General features: G+C 40.4%; 4 protein-coding genes across 4 annotated transcripts in view; 1 reads left to right on the forward strand and 3 right to left on the reverse strand.

The window, feature by feature from the left end:
• Positions 1 to 287: 287 nt before the first annotated feature.
• dync2li1 (dynein, cytoplasmic 2, light intermediate chain 1) lies at positions 288 to 5,551 on the reverse strand. Its single transcript, XM_034152415.1, has 13 exons — positions 5,471 to 5,551; positions 5,248 to 5,365; positions 5,099 to 5,133; positions 4,692 to 4,761; positions 4,170 to 4,258; positions 3,724 to 3,919; positions 3,100 to 3,168; positions 2,897 to 2,974; positions 2,658 to 2,737; positions 2,292 to 2,362; positions 2,028 to 2,125; positions 1,744 to 1,836; positions 288 to 496 (listed from the first exon to the last, which is right to left on the reverse strand). Exons 1-13 carry the CDS (start codon positions 5,482 to 5,484, stop codon positions 434 to 436), a joined length of 1,074 nt encoding a protein of 357 aa, XP_034008306.1. The 5' UTR covers positions 5,485 to 5,551; the 3' UTR covers positions 288 to 433.
• A 533-nt stretch (positions 5,552 to 6,084) lies between these two features.
• lyrm7 (LYR motif containing 7) lies at positions 6,085 to 7,874 on the reverse strand. The gene is made up of 5 exons (XM_034152710.1): positions 7,764 to 7,874; positions 7,351 to 7,423; positions 6,975 to 7,045; positions 6,626 to 6,707; positions 6,085 to 6,540 (listed from the first exon to the last, which is right to left on the reverse strand). The coding sequence occupies exons 1-5, from the start codon at positions 7,779 to 7,781 to the stop codon at positions 6,470 to 6,472; spliced, it is 315 nt and encodes a 104-aa protein (XP_034008601.1). The 5' UTR covers positions 7,782 to 7,874; the 3' UTR covers positions 6,085 to 6,469.
• Positions 7,858 to 9,832, forward strand: hint1 (histidine triad nucleotide binding protein 1). The gene is made up of 3 exons (XM_034152708.1): positions 7,858 to 8,023; positions 8,988 to 9,092; positions 9,527 to 9,832. The coding sequence occupies exons 1-3, from the start codon at positions 7,913 to 7,915 to the stop codon at positions 9,689 to 9,691; spliced, it is 381 nt and encodes a 126-aa protein (XP_034008599.1). The 5' UTR covers positions 7,858 to 7,912; the 3' UTR covers positions 9,692 to 9,832.
• Positions 9,833 to 11,669: 1,837 nt separating this feature from the next.
• cep170aa (centrosomal protein 170Aa) overlaps positions 11,670 to 23,752 on the reverse strand; it is a 48,301-nt gene continuing 36,218 nt past the window's right edge. Inside the window, 13 exon segments of the mRNA XM_034152353.1 lie at positions 11,670 to 14,350; positions 14,633 to 14,684; positions 14,776 to 14,869; positions 14,989 to 15,077; positions 15,173 to 15,340; positions 16,595 to 16,621; positions 16,623 to 16,699; positions 16,702 to 16,754; positions 17,410 to 17,680; positions 18,726 to 18,776; positions 19,916 to 21,448; positions 21,640 to 21,757; positions 22,815 to 22,907. Coding sequence (XP_034008244.1) covers positions 14,037 to 14,350; positions 14,633 to 14,684; positions 14,776 to 14,869; positions 14,989 to 15,077; positions 15,173 to 15,340; positions 16,595 to 16,621; positions 16,623 to 16,699; positions 16,702 to 16,754; positions 17,410 to 17,680; positions 18,726 to 18,776; positions 19,916 to 21,448; positions 21,640 to 21,757; positions 22,815 to 22,907 — 2,940 coding nt within the window. The 3' untranslated portion in view covers positions 11,670 to 14,036.

Raw genomic sequence — 23,752 nt, forward strand, 5'->3', positions numbered from 1 at the left:
TGTACAGTTTAAATAGGTACTTTCTGACTGTAACAAATATCTGCAAATATTTAAAAATCATTATTTTTATATAAAAGTTTATACAGAATAGAGATTTATTTAACTACAAATCACCATATTGATTCAAAATTGAATGATGGCCAGCTATGTACTGTATTGTCAAAAAACTAAAGAATATTCACGTTCTAAGCACTATATTGAATATTGAGTGCATTACTTTTTTAAATATTGTGATTGTAATGTATAATGAATAAGAAGTGATGTTTGTTTAAATGATGTCAAATTGATATTTTTTGAACATATTTTATCATTAGTATACAAGTAGTTTTGTTAGGTTTGAAAAAACATAATGACACAAAAGGAAATAAATAAGTATACACTGTATTTACATGAATATGTGGTGTGTGTTTGTGTGAATATAAGTCAGATGATCTCATGTTTCCAGCTCCAGTCCTTTCCATGATTTCGCTGCTTCCCTCTTATACTGCTCCAACTCCTGAAAGCAGATGTCGACAGAAAGAGAGGCGCATATTAAAACATAATATCTTACTACAGGAATGAAGTACACTTAAAAAAAATGGCAGGTAGTTGCACAAACATGCACTATAATACAGAAATACCTGGAAAATAATGAAGATGAAGGTTGTAATGTACTGTAAATGTAGATATAGGGCACGGGTAATATTATGTTTTAAACACTTGTGAGGCCTACAGAGGAACACTGCATTATTGAACTTACATTAGGGCTTCTTTCAATTTTGGGCATGTTAGTACTTATTACAGGGTATATGCAGGAATCCTGAAGTCAAATACCTTTTAAGACCTTTTTTAAGACCCTTTCCATACATTTTAAGACCTCATCGCCACTTTGAGTTTTAACCGGTTACCTTGGCGACACACTTTACCTCACATTGACTATATACAGTATTGATTGTCCGTCCTCCTTATCTTCCAACCATTTGGACGCAAACTTGCATTTCCCCATAACGATGTTGTTTAACAACCGGCGTAAACGGACCTTCGCGAGCTATCAAGCAGTGAGCGTGCGATGTCCTGTTCAGATGACGTCACATCCAACGGGATGCCATAAATAATCTACACAGAATCACACTACACACCTACGCAATGATTACATTCAGGCAGACTGTAGAATACAACCTCTTTGGACAATTTATATACTTATTGAAAACAAGCTACAAAATGTAATACCTTGGGAAATGCCGTTTAATACTTTTTAATAGCCTTCATTTTCGCTAAATTGATTTATCAACTTTTAATACTTTTTAAGACCCCGCGCCCCCTGTGATGAGGTGCGATCTGGGTCTAGCAGGAACACAAACTCAGAAAGGCAAATTGGCCTTGAAAAACGTCCCTATGGAAATAAACCTTTACCCTAATTCTCTTATTGGTTACCCAGAGCCGTCTCATTATGTGCCAGCGATAACAGCACTGTGAGGTTACTGCAGTTCAAGTGCCAGTCTGTTTATGAGACCATGACAGAAACAGGGAAGGTTACTCTGGAGCATTGGCCTTGATTAAGACACATGCGGAGCAGTTAAATCTACTATCTTCCTCGATACCTCTTAGCAGGAAGGTTAGGGTCACAAAGCACAGATAACTGACTGGTGAATTTAGAAGGTCAGCGATTGATCAACACACTGCCAACTCACGAGTTATGACGCTGACTGCAGAAGCACAGTCTGTAATACAACACAAGCATTGTGATTGGTCAAGACGTGTCACCTGATCTTTCTGGGCTCTCATGGCATCAATCTGAGGATCACTGTACTGGGGGTCTTTGGCTGGATCCTTTAGCTCCCTCTGCTCACTGGTAGACTGCAAAGAAACACAAACACGTTACGATTGGACTCTTGATAGATGTCCTTGTTCATGTAAACATGCATACATATATGAAGGAATACTGAGAATAAGATTGCCCAGTTTGAGGGCCTTGTTTTTCTTAAACATCAGGGACTGAATCCATTGCTTTTTGCAATTTGGATAAAGATAAAAGGGGATTGAAGTACCTCTTGGGGGAAGGCAAGCTCATAGACTTTCTTCCAGAGGTCCTTAGGGTTTTTGGCATGCAGAGAAGTAATGTCAACATCAGTAGCAGGAGGGGAACCTAAAGGAACAAAGACAAAAAAAAACAATCCAGGTCACAACAATGAAAGTCAGAACACCAGGAGGTGGCTATAAATCAGACGTTTTTCCTACAAACAGCAGCAAAGATTATTTTATTTATTTTGGATGCATTACTGCTTTTGGCCACCGGTTGGTGCTGTGCTCACCGATTTGGCTGAAGGAGTCGGAGCCTGTTGGAATGATGAGGGGCTTGGTGCAGTCACAGCACACAGTTTTCCTGATCATAACATTAAGATAAAAATACAACTTAAACCAAAGTATTAAACCTATAGTACAGTAACAAATGTACGTAATGTATAATCCATTTCGAGCTAGAGTTCATATCACAGGGTCAAAACGGTTGAAGCTGTTATATGAATTAATTATATCATTTCAAAGTCCTGCTGAAGTATAAGTAAATTGGGAAATCTACCAAGTATCAGTGATACCACTTTAATATTTATGTTTTTAAAGAGCTAAATAATACCAGTCCCTGTCAGTATCCACTTAGTGAACAGTGTTACCCTCCTCACCCTCTGTCCAGACCGAAAGCCATGTGAGAGAAGAAGCCTTTGGTTTTTGACATCAGGCTCTCGGTCTTGATGCTAGTGAACTGATACAAAAGACAAATAACAGGAAGAGAGGACAATTAAATCAGTGGAAACAGTTGAAAGAAATTATAGATTCCATAGTAAGAGAAAGCAACAAAAAACAAATGTTATGTTAATCAAATGTTATGCTTATGTCACATGTATAGTTAAAGCTCACTTACAATCAGAGAGGCTGCGTAGTAGTGGGCGACAAAACGCAGTGTTTTACTTATTACCTTCCTCTTATCAGAGTCAAATTCCTGCAACAGACAGAAAACAACTCTCCTTCGATAATGTGTAAAAACAAATCATACAAACATCCATAAATATGTGAATTAGCCAATATGAGACCAACTTCAAGGTTACGCTGAAGCATGTGTTCTACCTGAAAAAGGTCATATTTACTGCCGATGATGAGCAGAGGAACAGGAAAGGGACTGATCAGCTCTCTGTCCTGTTGGAAAAGTCACAATTAAATCAGGATAGATTTACCATCAGTGGCGGACTGACTTTCGGGACGAATCCCGATGGGCCGGTACCGAAGTGGGCCGGTCGGAGGATGTGGGCCGGTCGGATGTGGGCCGGTCGGATGTGGGCCGGTCGGATAAGTCACTAGCCCCCCGTTGACAATTTACTAGCGGTACCGATGTGGGCCGGTCGGATAAGTCACTAGCCACCCGCCACCCCCCCTTGATAATTGACTAGTGGGACCGAAGTGGTCCGGTCGAGATGCCCGGGCTGATTTTTAGTCCCAGTCCGCCCCTGTTTACCATCCTACCTCTGACCTGAAGGCATTAGACACATTATTCCAACTTTGTGTCTACTGTGAGGAAAGTTTTGGTGAACTTTTCTCTGGGTTTCACCTTGTTTGTTTAGTTTATTAGTATTTCTCTTTTCACATTTTGATTTGTAACATATAATTAGTTTATAGTTTATATGCTACTATTGCCCTGGACTGAAGAATAGATAATGCTGATATAATGTCGAGTGTGATGAGCTGAGGTCTTACAGGATAGTCTTTCGGTAGGACGCGTGCTGAGTGGACAGGCGTCTGATGTTTGGCTCCAGGTTTGGCTTTCTGTGCTTTTTGTGCCTGGGAAGAGACTTTCTCCAGCTGAGCTTGTGATGCCTGCAGCAGCCTCTCCAGGGTTCCCCACAGGGCGTTGGGTTTAGAGAGGTCCACAATGAGGATGACAGAGAGAGACCTGGTAATAGACATCAAGGAGTATGTTATCTGGTAGGATACAAAAAGTGTTGCTACAGCACTGAGGCGCAGAGCAAGGAACTCCTGACACTGCTGTCCAAACCGTGATGACTACTATATAGATGACTAACATTTTTCTACCGATTTAAATATAGAGTTAAAAACAACCAATCCAAACAGTGTGTTGAGAAATGTGGCTTAACTATGTAACAAAATACATTTATGATCAGGAATGTGTGTGAGGTACCTACCTGATGCTGGCTGGAGAGATGGGGATCTGGACCAGGTCTGACAAAGAGGTCCCTCCTCCCAGCTCCCATAGGTGGGCTATGTCTTTGGGCTGAAAGAGGAAGCCACCACCAACAGTATTATTACACTATCTCATTTAAAGTAACATTGTATTGCACATAAATTCATAATTTCTGGTTTTAGTAAATAGACTTTAATGTCACTTAAATACAGAATTAACATGGATTATTATTCTCAATGTGCTGGAGAACTAGTCAAAGTCAACTTTATTGTCAATCTTTCAGTTTGTGTGTGCAGACAGAGAGTTCAAAATACCGCTTCCCACAATCCCGAATACAAAAATACAATAGAATTACTAGAAGTTGTGATGGCTAAATGTAGTATTTACTAGGCTTACATTTCACACAACTCCTTCTCATCAAAATAGATTACAAGATGGTATTGAAAGTATTTGTCAGGACCATCTGTTGTTTGTCTTAATCCTATTTTTTACAAAGTGTCCAAGACCAACAGGGCTTTCTTACTGTGTTGTGTCCTCGGGCCCTCCTGCCAAAAGTATACTCCAGAGCCAGAGTTGGCTTGGATGGTTCATCCCTGGTAGAAAAACAGCAATATTGGTGTTTAAAAACAACACAAATGCAAAAAGGTCAATTAACAATCTTTCAGTGATTTAATCACCGTCTGCTTCTCAAATTGAGCTGCACCTTTGAACATAGATTATAAATATTGCATCCTGTTCCTCGGGCCAAGATGTTCCTCTGATACTCAAAGTATTAATGTTGATAGTTAGCATTTGTTTTCTAGTGAATGGTCTCTTCCAATCATACAGAAAACACATTTAAAGTCGTTTTTTATGTGTGTTAGGCTAGATTGCATCACTTTTCAGGTTATAGTTGATAACATAGACTCACTAGACCAACCCCATGCTCACCTGTCGAGGCATCTGAGGAGAATGGACGTTTTACCCTGAAAAAGAAAGCAAAGGAGAACTTAGTAGCTACAACTTATCTTATAGCAAGACTGTTTCCATTCAAAAGCAATACATGTACTGTCAGTGTTGTGGCTTGGCAGTGAACAAACCCCAGCCTTGCTCCCCATGAGGAACACGGTCCTCTCGCTGACCACCTCCTCCTCCTCCCCGCCTGCAGCCTCCAGGCTCAGCACCTCCGCCGCAGCCTGCTCCCATAGCGAGTCCGAGCTGTCAAATACCACACAAAGTCAAAACATTGTTTGTAAAAAAACATGTTATTATGTCAGTGATAGGGTTATAAATAAGAAAAGTCCTATACAAACTTATTCTCACCTTATTTTCGGCATCAAATTTGATTTTTCCCTAACTTTGACAAGCTAGCTAAACGGCTACAACCGAAAGAAACAAACGTTGCCAGAGTAACGGCGCATTTAGAAGATGTCATCATTGGGACTCCTTGGTGAGCATTGTGGGTAATGTAGTGTCTTCATTAACAGTCAAGGTTTGTCAGTTTTGTTCAACATTTTCAAAGCTCCAATTATACAAAAATATTACAGCTTTTTTAAAAAAACATGATCTACAATGCGTGTATCTTAGATTGTGTTAGATATCGTCTGTAAAATAAAAACACATGTTTTTCTGTTAAACTACACCATACTTTTGTTATTCCCCTAGCAAAATTGAGGGGGCACAAGATAAGACACCTCAGGATAATTGTAATGTTATCTTCCAGGGTTTAAAACAGTATTTGTTGTCAGTCAAACATGTCTTGAAATAACTCTCACATGTATTTTTAAAACCTTTTTTTTGTGGAAAACCTACCTACATTTTACGAGACCTTTAATTGGAAGTTGTTGGGGACTTTACCCTTAGTGTTGTTGACTGTTGACCCACTGTCATGTTAGATTCATACGTAATTTATCGTGATTTGAACAATAAATGAAAACTTTGGGAATACTCCTCTTTAATCAGAACACAATGAAATATTATCAGAAGCAGGGAAGAAGTTCTCCCTAAATCAGTTAAATAAAAAACCCACAAAAAAGTAGGCAGAACACTCAGAAAGTAAATCAATACATAATATCATTTGACAAAATACTGTACAGTAAGGGCATCTCATTCATAGCACAGATTTCCTTAAGCAGCGCAAATGAGATCTTGAGTAAATCAGAACAAGACATTTCTCCATGTAGCAATGATCTTTAAAATGTTCTTAGTTCAGGAGATTGTGAACAACTTGAAATATTGTGCGTTGAATCCTTTAAATGCAGAGGAACAGAGCGGATGATGGTGAGTCTCTTATTTAAGAAAAATATGTAATCAGATGGTCTTTCATTCCTTTTTCCGTGGCTCGTCAGAATAAGGTACATTTTCGAGTAGAAGGCTCTCTCTGGGTCGAAGCACTGTGAGAGAAATGTAAAATCAGGGTCAAGATGTATGTTTTATATTTGTTGAAAGAAGACAAGATTATGGAACATAACAACATACAGAGTTTATTATCTCCAACATGTTCCACTTGTAACACGCCTTGCCGCAGAATAGCTTCCACAGATGAGCCCATTTTCAGCATCTGTAAAAAAAAAAACAAGAAGGGTAATGAGGGTTAACAGATGTGCTATTATGTTTATAACTGAATGCTGTAGCCCTCACTGTGTAGACATGAAAATTATAATTAAAACATATTTTGGATTGGACTTTGAATCAGCAGATACTTAATAGGAAAATAACTTAGATTAGTATAAGAAGCTAAATGTTATTTAGATGCACAACTGCTAAAGTACAGACTTGATATGAACATGAACACACAATGTCCCTTCATGTTGCACTTTCACTGTACCTTCTTAATGTTTTCTTCTGACGTTTCCTCTTTGTTTTTCCGGAACTCATCGTTGATCTTTAATCTTGCAGCTTTGTGGAGAGAAAGGATTTAGACGTTTGAATAATAAGTTCACCACTGTTATAAATACACACTTCATTCTGCAGTGCTACACTTAGTTTAATGTATAATACTGCTGCCACTTACTTATAAATCTGAATGTGTACTTCTGTAAATTGTAATATTGTAAAGCACTACTTTCTTAAATAATAATATTCTATTTTCTTTGTCTCTATCTATACTTTGCTGTAACAAGTTACAATTCTGATTCTAATAATCCAAAGAAAGATAGCCACGGATATTCTTCTGCTGGGAATCAAACCAACATTAGTCTCACCTGTCAGTGCTTTGTCATCATCTTTGAATACAGCCATCCTGGTTCTGTGCAACGATTTAAACGTGCTGAGGATCTGCAAATGTAATACACGTGATATATCAAATCAAATCAAATCAAATCAAATCAGGTTTTATTTATAAAGCACATTTAAAAGCGATTTTTGGTCGAGCCAAAGTGCTGTACATGTAATAAAAAATATAAACCACAGACAGTATGTAAACACGAAGCTTTCACAACATCCGGACCTTGACAGTCGCACTTATGTGACACTATAATTCCCTGTCCTTTTGGCAATCTACTTCATAGAATATGCAAACATGTGTATTGAGAAACAAACAAACTATATAAACTAAAATAAAACATTGTTATTATGATGTTATTTATATAAACGCATGATTATTTCCCGAACTCACCTTCAAACGTGTGCCCATCTTGACTTCTTTAGCTCACTTCCGGTTTGGAGGAAGTACCAAGGACCAATCAGTGAAGACTTTGCGATGACGCGTTCTGTAGTTTCACAAAGCCAAAACCGGCGCTGACAGTTCCTCTCATATGCACCAACATGGCTGATGAAATGGCAAAAGCGCAGGTTGCCAAGCCCGGTGGAGACACTATATTTGGAAAAATCATAAGAAAAGAGATTCCTGCCACCCTGCTCCATGAAGATGACTTGGTATGCATTCAGTATTTCAACTTATAAACACTGTTTCTGTCCGCACTGCGCCCTGCAGGAGACGTGAAGCTAACGTTAGCTTCATGCTAGCTGTGTAGAAACTGTACTGTATAATGTTGTGAATATTAAGACACGTGTGCTTGTGTAGGTCGTTTTTCTCAGAATAAAACCAAACCAAAATAGCAACCCTGAGTACATAAATGCTTTAAAACAGTAGAAGGGCTCCTAGCCATGGTTTATATTTTTGTCTGCATATTGAAGTCATTGCTTTAGTTGGCTTTACACCAAAGTACGGAAAGGTCCACTTGTCTACCTGCTACTCCAGCTGATCCATTTCATGTTTAGCCTGTACTGACTGTAAGCATGCATGTGTTTTGGTTGCAGTGAATTGAATTCTTAAAGCAGCTATTGTAGTATTTAACACAAATAAAACTAAAGCTGCCTGTGTCATATCCAATCAGAAGGTATCAGTGATTCAAACAGGTTCACTGCAGTGTATCTGGGTCATGTTACACTTTTCTTTAAAAGTTCTTTAAAAATCTCTGAACTTCTTAATACTCCAAATGTAATAAGATATATTTGATTTCCTTCATTTGCTAAATAGGTAAAATAAGCATTTTACAATGTGGCATCTTTGAGACCACACATGCAACATCCTAACACAAATACTGTAAGATTGTTGTACCAGAAATGGCCATTATCAACTTTAAAAATGGTTACATTGAACACATGTTGAATTTTTTGTTTAAGATATTTTATTACCAGGATTTAATTTCTTTGCAATACCTCGTCTTGAAGTTTACCCATCATGCAGTAACAGCACACTATCTATATATACGTACAGTTTATGGGGTGGAAGTCACAATACAAATTGAGGTAGCATCTTTTGCATTGCATCATATTAATGGTTGTACATTTGAACTGGCTAAATTCTTGTTTTAAATGTGTGTTATTTGTATTTCAGTGTATTGCCTTCCCTGATGTTTCACCTCAAGCTCCCACCCACATCCTCGTCGTCCCTAAAAAGCCAATCGTTCAGCTGTCACAAGCTGAGGATAGTGATGCTGCAGTAAGTACAATCCTATAATAGAGTTCCCATACGCTTGCTGGAAATCCTTTAAAACACTTGAATTTCAAATGTGTTTTAATTTTGTTCTTGTGTTTTTAAAGCACTATAACATTGTGATAAAGAAGTGCAATGATTCGTATGTTGTAAGAAATGTTTACATAATTTACCACACTCTGAGGGTCTGGAAAAGATTAAAAATGTATCTTAAAATGCTTGAAAAGTGCTTGAATTTGACTTTTCAGTACACTGAACATGACTGAATCCCCACTAAGTGTTTGTCCAACAACTGTGACCACTAGATGGAAACCTTCACAAGACTTAATGCTTGTCTTACAGTTACTGTGAACACTGTGTTGTAATTCAGGGGTTGTCTGCTTATACTTTATACATGTATGTCTCTTAGTGTCATACATCTTCCTCTCTCTGTCTCTCAGTTGTTGGGCCACTTGATGCTCGTTGCGAAGAAGTGTGCTAAAGAGGCGGGTCTGACTAAAGGCTACCGGATTGTCGTGAATGATGGTCCGGATGGAGGCCAGTCCGTCTACCACATCCACATCCACGTCCTGGGTGGACGTCCACTGGCATGGCCCCCCGGCTAACCTCCCCCCCACACACAGAACATCCTGCCATCAGTGTTGTTTGTCTGTTGTTTAACAACCAGAATAAACCATGTGAATTAAGAGTCAGACAAAACCTGGAAATTCATTCATGATAATAAAGAGCACTTCACAAAAACAGAACCTTGTCTTTATGTTACATTTGTCAAACCTGGCTTTTTTAAAGGTCACCTATTATGCAAAATCCACCTTTTCATGTCTTTTATACATCAACATGTGTGAGATTCTCAAAGTTTCAGGAAAAAAGATTCTCTCACTTTTTGGTCCTGATCCATTTATATAAAAACCTGTCTGAAAATGAGCTGATCAGATTTTGGCCACTTTATGATGTCATAACGATTTTTTTGGCTTGTGTAACCATTAGCCAATCACCAACCAAGGTAACCCCCCCCCCCCACCTTATCACCTGAATCTCCTCCTAGAGCACCATTGTGTTCTTTTTAACCAAATATCTCTCAGAGGGGCGTGGGGAGGGGCTCCTTATTTTCATCTAAAGTAACAGACAGAGAATCAGCACTTTTGAAACCGGGCTGAAACAGAGGGGATTATGGGATGCTGCAATGATCTGTTTGGTATTTGGAGCCAAACACTTCAGAGACATGTTTTGTATATATCTGAGACCTATAATATATTGATGAAAAACAGTATAATAGGGGACCTTTAAGATATGAAGAACACTGAAGGGATTTCAAGCACTGCTGCTCTCTTTACCTTGGTGCCTTTTACAAGCATTTAAGTGAAAGACAGAATTGTCTGCAGTAAGAGAAAGCACACCGGCTGCTGGAGGACTACACACCTCACATTACACTTTGTGATTCATTACCCTGCGCTAGAGAAAGTATCATGTAGTCAGCTTAGTTTAATAGAGTTCGATCCTCTGTTCTCGGCAGAGCATTTAGCTGACGCTGGAACTTCGATATTGGGGCTTATATTTGTACTAACACAATCGTTATCTTAGCAGTGTATGTTTGGCATTTTTTATATAAAATGTTTTGAATGCCTAAAATAATTACAAATATTATAAAAATGCAAAAGCAAACTGCCATTTTCAGTTAAGACATGATAAATGTTGTTTTTTTAATCTGTAAGAATTAGGGTAATTTGGTCTGAATTCATGTATTTTCTTTAATTAAAAAGTCCCTGTAGAGGTGTTAAGCAATCCAGTTTTGGAATAAATGTATATATGTTCGTTGTGACATTGGTCGTTGAAACACAGTTTAACTTTAAAAGCAAAAATACAAAGAAACTAGTCGGAAGGAAATCAAGTTTAATGCCTTTATATACTGTCTACACTGCAGTATATAAACGCATACTGTCTACATCACATGTGTCAAACTCAAGGCCCGGGGGCCAAATCAGGCCCTTGGTGGATTTAAATTTCGGCCCGCAGGATAATTTTGAATTACTATTAGATCTGGCCCGCCGGTATATTGCACGCACACCTTCACTCAATCCTGAGGGTTTTCTCCGCTCAGAGCCTAACCCCAAACATTGATGAACTTGCACCCAAGATGAGATGCCAAGTATCTGGCTTGAACTAGCATCACAGAGCAGCAAACTGAGTTTCAATGGATGTTTCCTTCTGCACTTTGTTTCTTGAGACAACAGGACATGTTTGGTTTTTTCTTTGAGGGAAATTGTTTTTCTGAAGCTGTTGTTGGCCTGTGGAAAAATGTAATCATAAGAAATGACTCTGGAAAAGCTGCAGAGAGAGCCATAAGAAATGAATGCAACTGATTATTTAATGTTTAATGTTGTTTTTATAGGCAATCATTTAAGCTTTGTTAGTTCCAGGTTTAATATGTGCAATAAGTTCATTTCAATAAGTTTTGCAATAAACATTGAACCAGTCCGGCCCTCGACTAGTACCCATTTTTTTATTTTGGCCCACTGTGTATTTGAGTCTGACACCCCTGGTCTACATGTTTAATATCCAGTCAAATAAAAATATGGACACAAGTGAATGGCTCTGTTTTATTAACAGTAAGAAACATTGCAGATAGTGGAACAAATATAAAATACATGACAAATCCACAGAATATTAAACAAAAAATAAATAAAATAAAATGATGTTTTTTCTTTACAAAAATGACAAAAAACACTGATCAGATGACACATGTAGAATTTCAAAAATAAACATGTACCTAGCATTCACAGTCCCCTCATTTCATGTCTTTTGATACAATGGGGGGGAGGGGGAAATCATGATTAGCGGCTTTGATTTTACAGACAGAAAAGCTCCAGAGTGGCAAGGCAGTCACTTCTCATATCAAAGTGATATCATTCCTGTCAAACCAATTGACATTTGATGCAGCCCCCCACTGCTTCGTCACTTCTTCTGTATGAAAAACGCCACAATCTGATGTGCAAAATAAGAGAAACCTTTCAGACAGCTACGTCTTTTTCTTTTCTTTTAATCAATGCCCTTGAATAGTCAAAACGGGCACTTCGAGGCATTGAAAAAAATGTACAGTACAGTATAGAGAGAACAAAATGAACGTATTCTGGTACCTAAATTCACTATTGCAAGAGCATCTAAGTACTAATACACTGCCTTTAAGTCATCTTGCTCTAGAACACAGACTATACGCTGAAGGGGAAATTAGAAAAATGGTTAGCCCCATAAAGAAAAGCAGCAAATGCAATGAAAGTGAGGTTAACCATATTGTGTCTGCAATACTACAGTATCATTACCTTGGAAATCCCCCTCCTTGGTGAAGAACAATGCAACGTTATACCCTGATATGAGCCACATTACAAGCTAAATAGATAGAGTAGACAGGGGGCTTATTTTCAAAGCTGTGTTCATTTCTACTCGCTGACGTTCCCCAAATACACATCTTAGGCCTCGTTGTAAGTTGCCTTGTGTTCTTTTCTCAACAAAGTTCCTTAAAACCAATTCCAGTAGCTTTTTAGGTTATCAGGGACTGATAAAAAACGTTGTAATGTGAGAATGTGTATTTTAAGTATTAAAAAGTAAAAGGTTTCAAATATCTACAATATCAGTATTTAAATATTATAAAATATTTAGTTGGAACCATGTTTGTTTTTTTCTCATCATTACTTATTTAAAAAAAATCACCCGCAACTGTAAAAAGTAGAAAAAAGCCAATTGGAAATCATAGGACACTTGAGTGGAAAGGGCACAGATTCTCAGAGGCAATGTCACATGGGCCAAAAACAAGATGGCAGCGATGATTAAACTAGTGTTTCATTAAAATAAATATGCTTTTTGAATGAAAATGATCTTGACATTCAGAGAAAGGGATGAACTGCAGAGGAAGATGAGCCGTATGAGATGAATTGCCATATTTTAAATTCAGATTCTCAGGTTGTTGCACAACAAATGTCAAGATGGGTCAACTGTTTGAAAATAACACGACGTGTTAACTTTGGTAAGTGATTATTTAGCCTGAAAATGATCATTGGTTTCCCAAAGGCCGTTACTACTCTTGTGTAAAACTACCATTCAGTATTAGTAAGATCAACACAGACACCAACTTGCAGGAGGAAAGCTCTCAGCTCGGTCCTGTACATGCTACTGGAGGGACAAGGAAGGGAGGGAAAGAGTCAAACATAATGAAAGAAGGAGAAACAGGGGGGCACAGATATTGGGAGGCACTACTTATTAGTCAGTCAGTTTCAGAGATGCATCAATGGACGGTTAGGGTTATCTTAAACATCTGCAATTCTGCCTGATTTATGAACAGTTTTAGGCATAAAACATGTATGTTGGGGGTCGGCTATAAAGCTGCTGACATATCCTTTGTATTGAACAAGAGCTTATAAAATCACTGCAGTGTTCCAGCATAGTGTAAATAAAACGTATTCTGCATAAGATGTTATGTTACAATGCATTCTGTTTGTCTGAAAGTACTGTAATAAAGTTGTTCTGTATATTATTTGAGGTTGAGGGGCGGCTACTATAGAGGAAGTGTTTTAAGGCATGTCCTTAGTGTAGGTGGGGTCCAGACACATGGAGAAGGCAAGAGGAGGAGAGAGACTGAACAGAGATGTGTCCACTGAGAGCAGCCAGGTAGCTTGAGGTTGTCCTGTAAGCAATAACAGCTGAAAAGATTCATCCAAATCACTCATGGGGGAATTTCCATTGGAGGGTGTATCCATGATGCATCGGTTTGGGTTCCAGTCAGCTGAAGCACTTCATTTCCGGACAGGTCTGGTGAAACTTTAACTAAATTGTGTTTGTGTTATATTCCTGGAGTGGTTAAGTCAGCTGAATGGCAACTGTTTGAATGTTTTCTTTGTTGTTCTGATAACTAGCCGCCTTCACTCCAAATCAAATGTTTATTCACATGACATTGAAACTTCACTTCTGTGCGATGGCTTCCTCTCCGCTCGGCCTCATGCGGTTGAAGGGCCGCCCCCCGACCGCCGTCAGACTGAGACTCAGGCCGGGGTCTCGAGCCGTCTCCTCTGTGATGACAGAGGAGACCTGGGCTCTGGCAGAGGCTCCGGGCCCCGGGAGGGTCTCCAGCAGGGACTCTTTGGCTGGGGGAGCAGACCCCGGGCTGGTGGCAGTTGTTTTGGCCGTTAGGGGCTTGGTGGGAGTCGTGGGGCTGGTCAGGCCCAGGCTGGCCAGAGCATCCAGGGTCCCATCAGGGTCCACCATCACATTGATCACTGGGACAGAAACAGAGAGAAGATTAGAGTGTGGACGGGTCATGTCTAGTGATTGAAGTGTTTTGAAAAATAAAATAAACTTTGGATTAAGCTCTTGGTTTGTATTTGAATTCACATTATTATGCCCTCATCTATGAAGTTCAAATAAATAAATAAATAAAATCATGCATCTTATCCATAGACTATCATATAAATGTAAACAACGTCTTGTTAAAGTGTGTAGTCGTTAAGCTAAATTCACAAATGTTAGTAGAACTGGTGGGATTATGTTTGTGTCTTTACCTTGAAGCTGCTTCTCAACTCTCCTCAATTCCAACAGAATTGAGGAGAACTCCTAAAGAGAGGAAGAAAACAAGTCAATTATTATGAGTCAATAAAACTGCACTTCTGTCAGCAAATAATACTCAGAGACTCAGATTCTGTACCTTGTTGGTGGTTTTCAGCATTGGTATCTCACTCTCTGTCCGCAGTTTACTCTCAATTTCGTCCCAGTTCCTGTCCTTATCTTTAAACAAAATCCTGAAGAAAAATCACAATATTGTTTTTTTACAGTGGATAGACAGAGCAACACAACGGCACACTGACTGATCAATACACTATTAAATACTCCCAGCAGTTATAATATCACGTATAATTACCTGATTTTTCCTGCTGTTTTGTCGATGGAGTGCCTGATCTTAGTGGACAGCTGGGAAACTGAGTTGAGCAGCAGGCTGTCCAACACGGCCTGGAGACACAGAGGAAAGGACGTTTAACAATCTGAACGTGACTGCAGAAAGCCGCCATGTTGGTATATGTTTGATGTCCTGTGATGCGTCTCACCTCCTCTCGGTTCCAGGTGCGTCTCCTCAGCGCTCGGGGCTCCAGAGTGTCAGGGGCCCGGGGGCGGAGCTCCACTGGCTTACCGTTGATCTCTGGAGCCTTATTGGTTGAAATCACAGGCGGGATCTTCCTGAAGTTCAGGCTCTCATCAAACACCCGATCCACCAACTGGGCAAGGACCGGGAGAGATGGAGAAATACAATTGAAAAACGTAAAGATATTTCTTGGATTTTTATCCCAGCTTTATTTAGTTTATTTAGAAAGGAAAGAAACGTGAACTCTGTCAGAGAGAACACTAAAGCTAAAGGTCGAAAATTCAGATTGAATCCATAGTTAGTTAGTTATTAAGTTAGTTGGTTAGTTAGTTAGTTAGTAGGTTAGTTGGTTAGTTAGTTTAGTAAGTTAGTTCGTTGGTTATTAAGTTAGTTATTAAGTTAGTTGGTTAGTTAGTTAGTAGGTTAGTTGGTTAGTGTAGTAAGTAAGTTAGTGAGTTGGTTTAGTTAGTAAGTTTAGTTAAGTTGGTTAGTAGTTAGTTAGTTATTAAGTAGTTAGTTTAGTTAGTTATTAAGTGTAGTTGGTTTAGATAGTTAGTTATTAAGTTAGTTGGTTAGTTAGTTAGTTCGTCAAGTTAGTTAGTGGTTCATTAAGTTAGTTAGTTATTAAGCTTAGTTAGTTTTATTTAGTTATTAAGTTAGTTGGTTCGCCTAGTTGGTTATTAAGTTAGTTTATTAAGTTTTAGTTAGTTATTGTTTCAGGTAGTTAGTTAGTTATTAAGTTAGTTGGTTAGATAGTTGGTTATGAAGTTAGTTATTAAGTTGGTTGGTTAGATAGTTGGTTATTAGTTAGTTATTAAGTTAGTTAGTTGGTTGGTTAGTTAGTTATTAAGTTAGTTAGTTAGTTGGTTGGTTATTAAGTTAGTTATTAAGTTAGTTAGTTAGTTATTAAGTTAGTTGGTTATTAAGTTAGTTATTAAGTTAGTTAGTTGGTTAGTTAGTTATTAAGTTAGTTAGTGGTTATTAAGTTAGTTATTCCCTTCGTTCGTTCGTATCTTCCGTTCGTTCGTTCGTCCGTCGGTTCGTTCGTTCTTCCGTTCGTTCTTCCGTTCGTTGTTCCTTCGGTTTCGTTTCGTTGTTTTGTTCGTTAGTTCGTCACGACAAGAAGAAAGAAAGAACGTGAGTAAGTATGTAAAGCATATAATAGCAAATATAATAAAGGAATGAAAGTGAAGCAAATGGTAGTGTAAAAAAAGAATACCTCTCTTGGCAATGAATAGCAACAAAAGCAACCAGGGCCAGTTTTACCCAAGCAACTCAGGAGGGGTGGCAGAGGCGCAATGAAAGCAAGGCAGTGATGAAGAAGAGGAACAGGCACCTTTCTCATGCTCTCCTGTATGTCCGGCTGCGTGGGCCATGCAGGGCCTACCTCTTCCCGAGTGTCGATGGCTGATCCCCGGGGTGGTGGCGGCGGTGCTGACCGTGGTGCTGGGGGCGGTGCCGGAGGAGCTGACGGAGTCGATCTCGCCCGCACATCGTGGATCTCACGCGCTAAGATGGCCAGGTCCTTAGCCAGGTCCTGGCTGATCCTACGCACACAGGGGAACAACCTGTTAACCATCAGACAGATGAAGGAGGTCTTTAGACTTCGATGGGAAGACATGCAACATGCAATCACAACAACACATACAGTAGGATAAGAGCTACATGTATGCCATTAAAAGAATATTAAATAATATTTTTTTTTCAATGCATCCACGATTAACAAAGGATACAGAAATGGAGCAATTTCTTAATTTAAGAGTCATGTTTAACAACAGCAAAACTATATACAAATAACTGTTTATAACTCACACATGCAACCTTTGCAATACAACCCGCGTCTTAAAAAATCGAATCGTATGCTGAATACTTCCCAAAATCTTAACAATAAACACTATTTTCACGGACGAATAAAACGCCACCGAAGCGTGAAGATGTTTATGCAGAGGTGTATTATAAAGAAAGGTTTAAGCCAAAAAGCATTCGTTAGGAGGTAGAGAGCATACTACTCTGATATAGTATTACTGCAGTGAAGTATTCAAGGTAACCATGGTAAGCTTTTGATGTACAAATGGCCATTTAAGGGGTTATCTTTTATCCTTTAAGAGGAGCTATTATTAAACTTTGTATTACAATATCATATTAAAACCTTACATAAATTCACGAGACATGAAATTATTTGGTCGGTTAAAAGATCAGTACCTTGCGATCTCCTCGCTGTGTGCGGTCCAGTCCTTGATGTACTCCTCCTGCTCTCTCATGCGGTGTTTCATCACTACTCCGCCCGGCCCCATCACCACGCTGGAGCCGGGGCTGCTGGTGCTGAGTCTGGAGCTGCGGTGGGGGGTCAGGTGGTGAGGGCGCATGTGGGAGCGTCCTCCGTGCTTCGGGGAGTTCCTGTTGGAGCCAAACTCTTCCTCTGAGGTGGAGCCGTACTCCGGAGGCAGACGTTTCCACCGGCTGCTGCTGGCCACTGTGGAGGGAGTGAAGGGAAACACATTCAGTCAGCGTTCATTGTAGTGTTCTATTACATAATGTGTTATTCATGAAGTTAATAAATGAGCTTGGAAACATGAGAAGCTTTGATACTGAGGCAGCCCCCAACGTATCAGGCTTTTATTGACAATAAAGCTGAAGAAGAGTAGGGAAATGTTTCAATAATTGACTTTTGTAATTGTAATTGTAATTGATTTTACAAAGATAAAAAAAGACATACTTTATTTAAAGTCTTGGTGAAGCAAAACATTTAATTTATTGTGTATCTTAGTTTGTTAAGTTGATGTTATTGGACAGCTACAGATGTGCTGTTTTGCAATGATTAAACCACACTGAAAACAACAGAACAAGCAGCAGCCCACTATCTAAATGCTCCTCAATGCAGGCAGCAACACAAACATCCAACAAGGTACGTAAGACCTTGTCAAAGCCAGGGTTATGTTCAGCTCATTAAAGAATAGTCACACACCAGCTGCATTAATGTAGCTGCACCATGATGAGACAGCACCATGCTCTGTCAGTCTCTCAAGGGTAAAATGGGACAAAGTGGAAGTGCTATGAATGCAAATCCCCACAGGGTGGAGCACTTTCCCGAAACCATTCACCTCCTATGGGTATTGAAGTTTGAGCTCCAATGTTAAAATCGTTTTACGTGTAAGTAGAGCATTTGATCTTCAGCATCATCACAGCATCACTTGATGAATGTCAAGGGGAGACACAGAGTTAACAAGGCAACATATGCCAGAGCTGGGTCATCTTATTCACTCACTGAAATGTCTTGTGGTGTCATATCACGACTAACTACATTTAATCTGTTCATCTGGTGAAGGATTTCTATTTAGTTTCAAGATTTAAATCTGCAAAAAAAATAAGAAAACGGTCTTTATTTCCAAACAAAAGACTTGGAAGTCATTGACAGAAGTGAGTGGCTTCTATTGATGAGACCCGGGTCTGACACACACACACACACACAAACACACACACACACTGTCTAATGAAGGCTCTACATTGTGGTACAGTACCCATCAGCTCCTCCTCTGCATCACCGCCCTCAGGATCGGGCTGAGAGCTCTCTGGACGATGACAACCACAACACAGTGGAAATGTTTACAGACAAATGTTGACACACACTGATGACACAAAATGAGGTACCGAATGCAATGGAGTTCACTTGTTGGACTTGACCCTTAAACTACTTTTGTTTTGCAAAGAACCCCCTATTTAAAGTGGACCTATCATGCTATATTTGAATAATATAGTGTAGGACCATACCTATACTATATAAGGCATATTTATACTTTTTTTTTCTTCAAAATACCAAACAGATCATGCATTTTAGCCATGCCTCATTTCGCTCAATTTGAAAAATGTTAGCTCTGTTTTTGCAAGGGCAGATTCAGTGAGAACAGCACCACCTACAGGCCTGGCATATGTACTACAGCGTCTCCAGCGCTTTCGAACGGCAATGGCCGTGGCTGTCTCCTCCTGATTGGTGGAGTTGGCCCAATAGCCGTAGCGCCACCGTCCTGACGTCAGGACAGTGTTCAAATCTGGATCAGTTTTTATCAGATCTGTTGCAGCCCCTTTTTTAGAGATTTGGGTATGGAGGAAAATAGAGAGGGTTGTGTTTTCTGACACTTGGTGAGTTCCCTGGAACACCGGGGACACATATTCATGTATAAAAGACGTACAAAAGTGCATTTTGTATGATAGGTCCCCTTTAAGTAATATAATAAGAAACGTTTTTCTATACCTGATCATTATAATTTCCTTCTACTTTATGCTAATAGTTTGATTCAGAGGCAGTTATTCTACCTTATACTCCAATATGTATCTGATCTTAAGTTACTTTGAATATTTAGATTCAGATTAATGATACAAAATATATTCAACAAATAATTGATCATGTATCATTTGTTATTAAAATGATATGTTACTGATCCGTTGGTCAAATTCATAAGCTACCTGGGTTATAGTATGTATCGCAGAAAAAATAAGCTTATTATCAACATACTTGTACTTTAGGAACATTTTGATGCTAATACTTTTGTACTTTTACCTCAGGAAAGTTTTGTATGCAGGAACTTGTAACACAGTATTTCTATAATGTGGTTTTGATATTTTCACCTAAGTAAAATGTCTAAATACTTTTTAGAAATGAAAGAGGAACCCAGAATGAAGCAGAAATGAGGTGTGGTGTTGTCGTGCTCACCTGTGGGCGAGCAGTACCCTGCTGCAGTGGTCTTGGTCTTGGTCTCATTCAGTTTGGACACGCTGTTGGCTCTCATCCTGGGCGTCAGTCTGCTTTCAGTTGGTGTTGACGAGCGGAGCCCCAGACGCAGAGCGGTCTCTGCTGACAGACGGGGTGAAGAGGTGGAGCTCCGGGTCACCAGACACTCTGAGTCACTGCGGGCCGAGATGGAGCCCAGACGGGTCCGCCGGGGCTGAGCCAGCATGTCGAATCGCGACAATCCTTTCCGTCCAGATGGAGGCTTGGAGGTGGAGCTGGTGGTGGACACTTCAGAGGCTACGGACGCCCTGTCTGCGTCAGCTAGGTCCGTGTCCGAGGTGTCCCCCAGCCGGGCGCGGCGCAGGAGGGAGGCTCTGGTGGGCCGCGGCTGAGGCAGGGCGGCCTGCTTGCTCACGGAGGAAGAGGTGGCGGACTGCACAGAGCTCCTTGTTTTGGACACTCCACTGGTGGAGGTTTTATTGAATTTGGAATTGAGAACATCATCCGAGGCACGTCCGCGTGCTGAGCGCCCCATAGGTCCAGAGTACGTCTCCTGGTCTGAGGAGAGGATGTCAGAGATGGGGAAGGAGGACGTCTGGTCGTCATCAGTGAGATCCACAGAAGGCTGCCGTGCTCTGGAGGACGGCTGAACGGAGCGCCGTGCATCAGTCCGGCCGGTCGACTCTGTAGTTCTCGTTTTAGTCTTCCTCTCCAAGCGGTCACGGGCACTAGCGGTGGTGGTGCTGGTCTTGGACGCTGTGCTAATGGTGCTCTTCTCCCGGTGCATGCTGCTGAAGGAGCGTCGTTTGTGGTCGCCACCGCCTTTTCTCTCCGCCTCTCCGGCCACATGGCTAGTTGTGCTGGCCGTGTCAACATCTGACTCAGGGGAGATGGATTCAGTCCGATTGTGGGCAGAAGTTTTACTACTTTTGTGATCTGTTTTGTTTTCATCCCTGAGTTTGGCCTCCAGGAACGCCATGACAGCTTCAGTGTCTTTCAGCAGCGTAGCGGTGTCCATGCTGCCCACGGAGTCGCTGCGTTCGCGCGCGCCGCCTCTGTTGATACGGGGGATGAGCTCTGTAGGGACATTAGCGCTGGGTTTCTCAATTGTGAAGCTGCCTTGGCGCACCAGAGGTTTCCCAGACTTCTCTCCTCCTTCTCCTGACCCTGATCCTCCCCCTTTCCTCTCCTCTGACCTCTTCCTCCGCTCAGTGCTGCCAGAGGACCGGAGAGAAGCCTTGGATGGCGAGGACGTGGAGCTCTGTTTACGTTTACCGGTCATCTCACCGTCCCTCATGGGGCACGGGGACTCCCCGTCTCCCTTGTTTTCTTTTTCCTGGGGTTCAGTGTCTTGTTTCTCCCCAATCTCGGACCTTAGACCAAGAGCTTTGGCACTGGATTTAGCCCGGGGGTCATCCACGGGGAGCTGGGGGAGGGTCCTGCGCTTACGGTCGGTCAGACTGGAGGAGGATTCACCTCGGCTGAGGGATGCACCGGACCCAAAGGCATCAGTGACTGGAAAGAAAGGACAAACTTAACTGAGTTTCAAGATTTTCTTCAATAAAAGCAACTTCAAGTGATTCCCATTGCTGATGATGTACATGCTTTAAGGAAACTATTGTATTTCAAATCTAACAACTTTATATAATTTACTCCAAATCAACATTTGATTGATGAATTATCTTGAGAGTCAAGTGACTATGTACCTCTCTCTTTGTGGAGGAAGGCGGCTGTTTCTGCTCCTGAGCCCTCCGGATCTGTCCTGGTGTGATTGGCAGCTAGACTGGCCCACTCAGAGACCCAGCTTGAGTCGCCAGTGAGAGCCTGAGGGGACACGAGAGAGGGGGGTGGGGCGACAGGAGAGTAGGACACAGGAGTGAGAAAAAAGAGCAGTTCAGTCAATAAGTAGTTGCACAAAACATACAGGCATCTCGAGTTAGATTGACATTTTTGTGTTGATCCAAAATATATAACATGATGATGGAAATGATTTAGTTTGGGGGAATGAAGGGTGGGGTATAAAGAAAAGTGTAAAGTTAGGAGACTGCCAAAGAAACCCCACTGGGTTAAAAGTCCTTTTATTTGGAAATAGATATCTATCTAGCTAAATTGCATAAAAGACTTAGAAAATGTTCATTCACTGTGTCTCCTCCCTACTATGAAATTGCCTGGAGGCCAACTTGTCTTTCCACATCTTAGTATGATCTAGGTCAGTCTCTGGGAGGACAAGCCTACTCCCATGAAGAGGCAAGGGCAGTGGAGGGGTTAAGACAGGGGAGGGACTGTGACTCACATTATGAAACTCAGCCATAACTCTTTTATACTACACTGGCCTGAGAGGAAGGAATGGGAATTGATTAGATTTCAATTGTTATAGATTCCCCTTATTGATCCCTGGTAAATTGCTTGGTGAAATAAGAGTAAATAGCTTTTGTTAGCGCCTTATTGAGCGGTTCTCTCTCTCTGCAATGGCTCGGGTCCGAGACAAATTGAAACAGGTGTGTATGGTGTTACGTCACTGTACATGCACAGCTGTCGGAGAGCATCAATAAGAGGAATCGATTGTTTTGCGGTTGCATGCAATTACAAGGAATGCCACAACTTGGAACTGATACTGTGAGGCATAATGAGACACTTGAGAGTGAGAGGTCATTGTGTACACTAATCAAAACAAATAATGAGTCCCAACATCAATTTTGTACTAATGGACACTCGAGTATAGGTGAATATATGAGGAGAGGTAGAGAAAGGCAGACAGAGAAAGAGAGAAAATAATGGTTAGTGAAATGTTACTTCTAAGGAAAAAAAACTAGGAACAGGAATGTAAAAAAACAACAACCAAAATACACAACAAAGAAAAATACACTGTACGGTTTTCTACCTCTTTCCCCGTCTCTCCTGTCTCCTTTCCTTTATCTTCTCCCTTCAGGTCTGACAGAAGAGAGGAGTCCTGGTTCTGCTGCACACCAAACACCTAGAAACATTACAGAAAATCAGAAGCGAACAAAAGCTGACAATATGGCGTGAGATGGACATTTCCAGCATAATATATGCAAATCTTAAGGCATTATGTGTTATCATACTTTCCAATTCATCTTTATTCTGTATCCCTCATATAAGAGCTGGTGCACACTTGAATTGAAGTCATCTCATGATATAATAAACATTATGATAATTATTCTACAGTTGATGGACTAAAGTGAACTGCACAGACAGGAGAAGATGCTGTTGAATTAAAGCACCGATCTGCACTGGATAGTTTAGTACCATGGCAACGAACAGAAATCTCACACACACACTTTACAAAAGAGAACGAGAGCGGACGGACTGGTAGCAGTGTGCCAATTAGTGTGTCAGTTAATTACAGGAATTAGCATAACAACACTTCCAGTTTTCAATGTAATGCACTCAGACTCTAACAGTGACTAGAAATACACCCCACTCATTATAATCACTGCTCCTAAGATAACACCTGTGTAGTACACTTAAAGAGACATGAGCCTGTTTAAGAAGACATAATACATAGATTAAATCAAGGCTATATAATAAATCTTTATTGGCAACAGTACATCTTTTAACTTTTTAATGCTATTTTATTTCTATTTCTATTTCTGAAATATATTGGACTGTTTATTTTCTGTGTCTTCGTTTCTCTTACTGTATGCTGCTGCAACGCAAAGATTTCCCAAATTGGGATCAATAAAGTGTCTGTCTGTCTGTCTGTTTGACAGTCTGTCTGTCTGTCTATCCATCTACCAGCATCCATCCATCCTCCAGCCATATCCGACACGAGCCATCCCCAGCAATATAAGTCCATCC

This window comes from Trematomus bernacchii, unplaced genomic scaffold (assembly GCF_902827165.1).
Source record: "Trematomus bernacchii unplaced genomic scaffold, fTreBer1.1, whole genome shotgun sequence".
Lineage (NCBI taxonomy): Eukaryota > Metazoa > Chordata > Actinopteri > Perciformes > Nototheniidae > Trematomus > Trematomus bernacchii.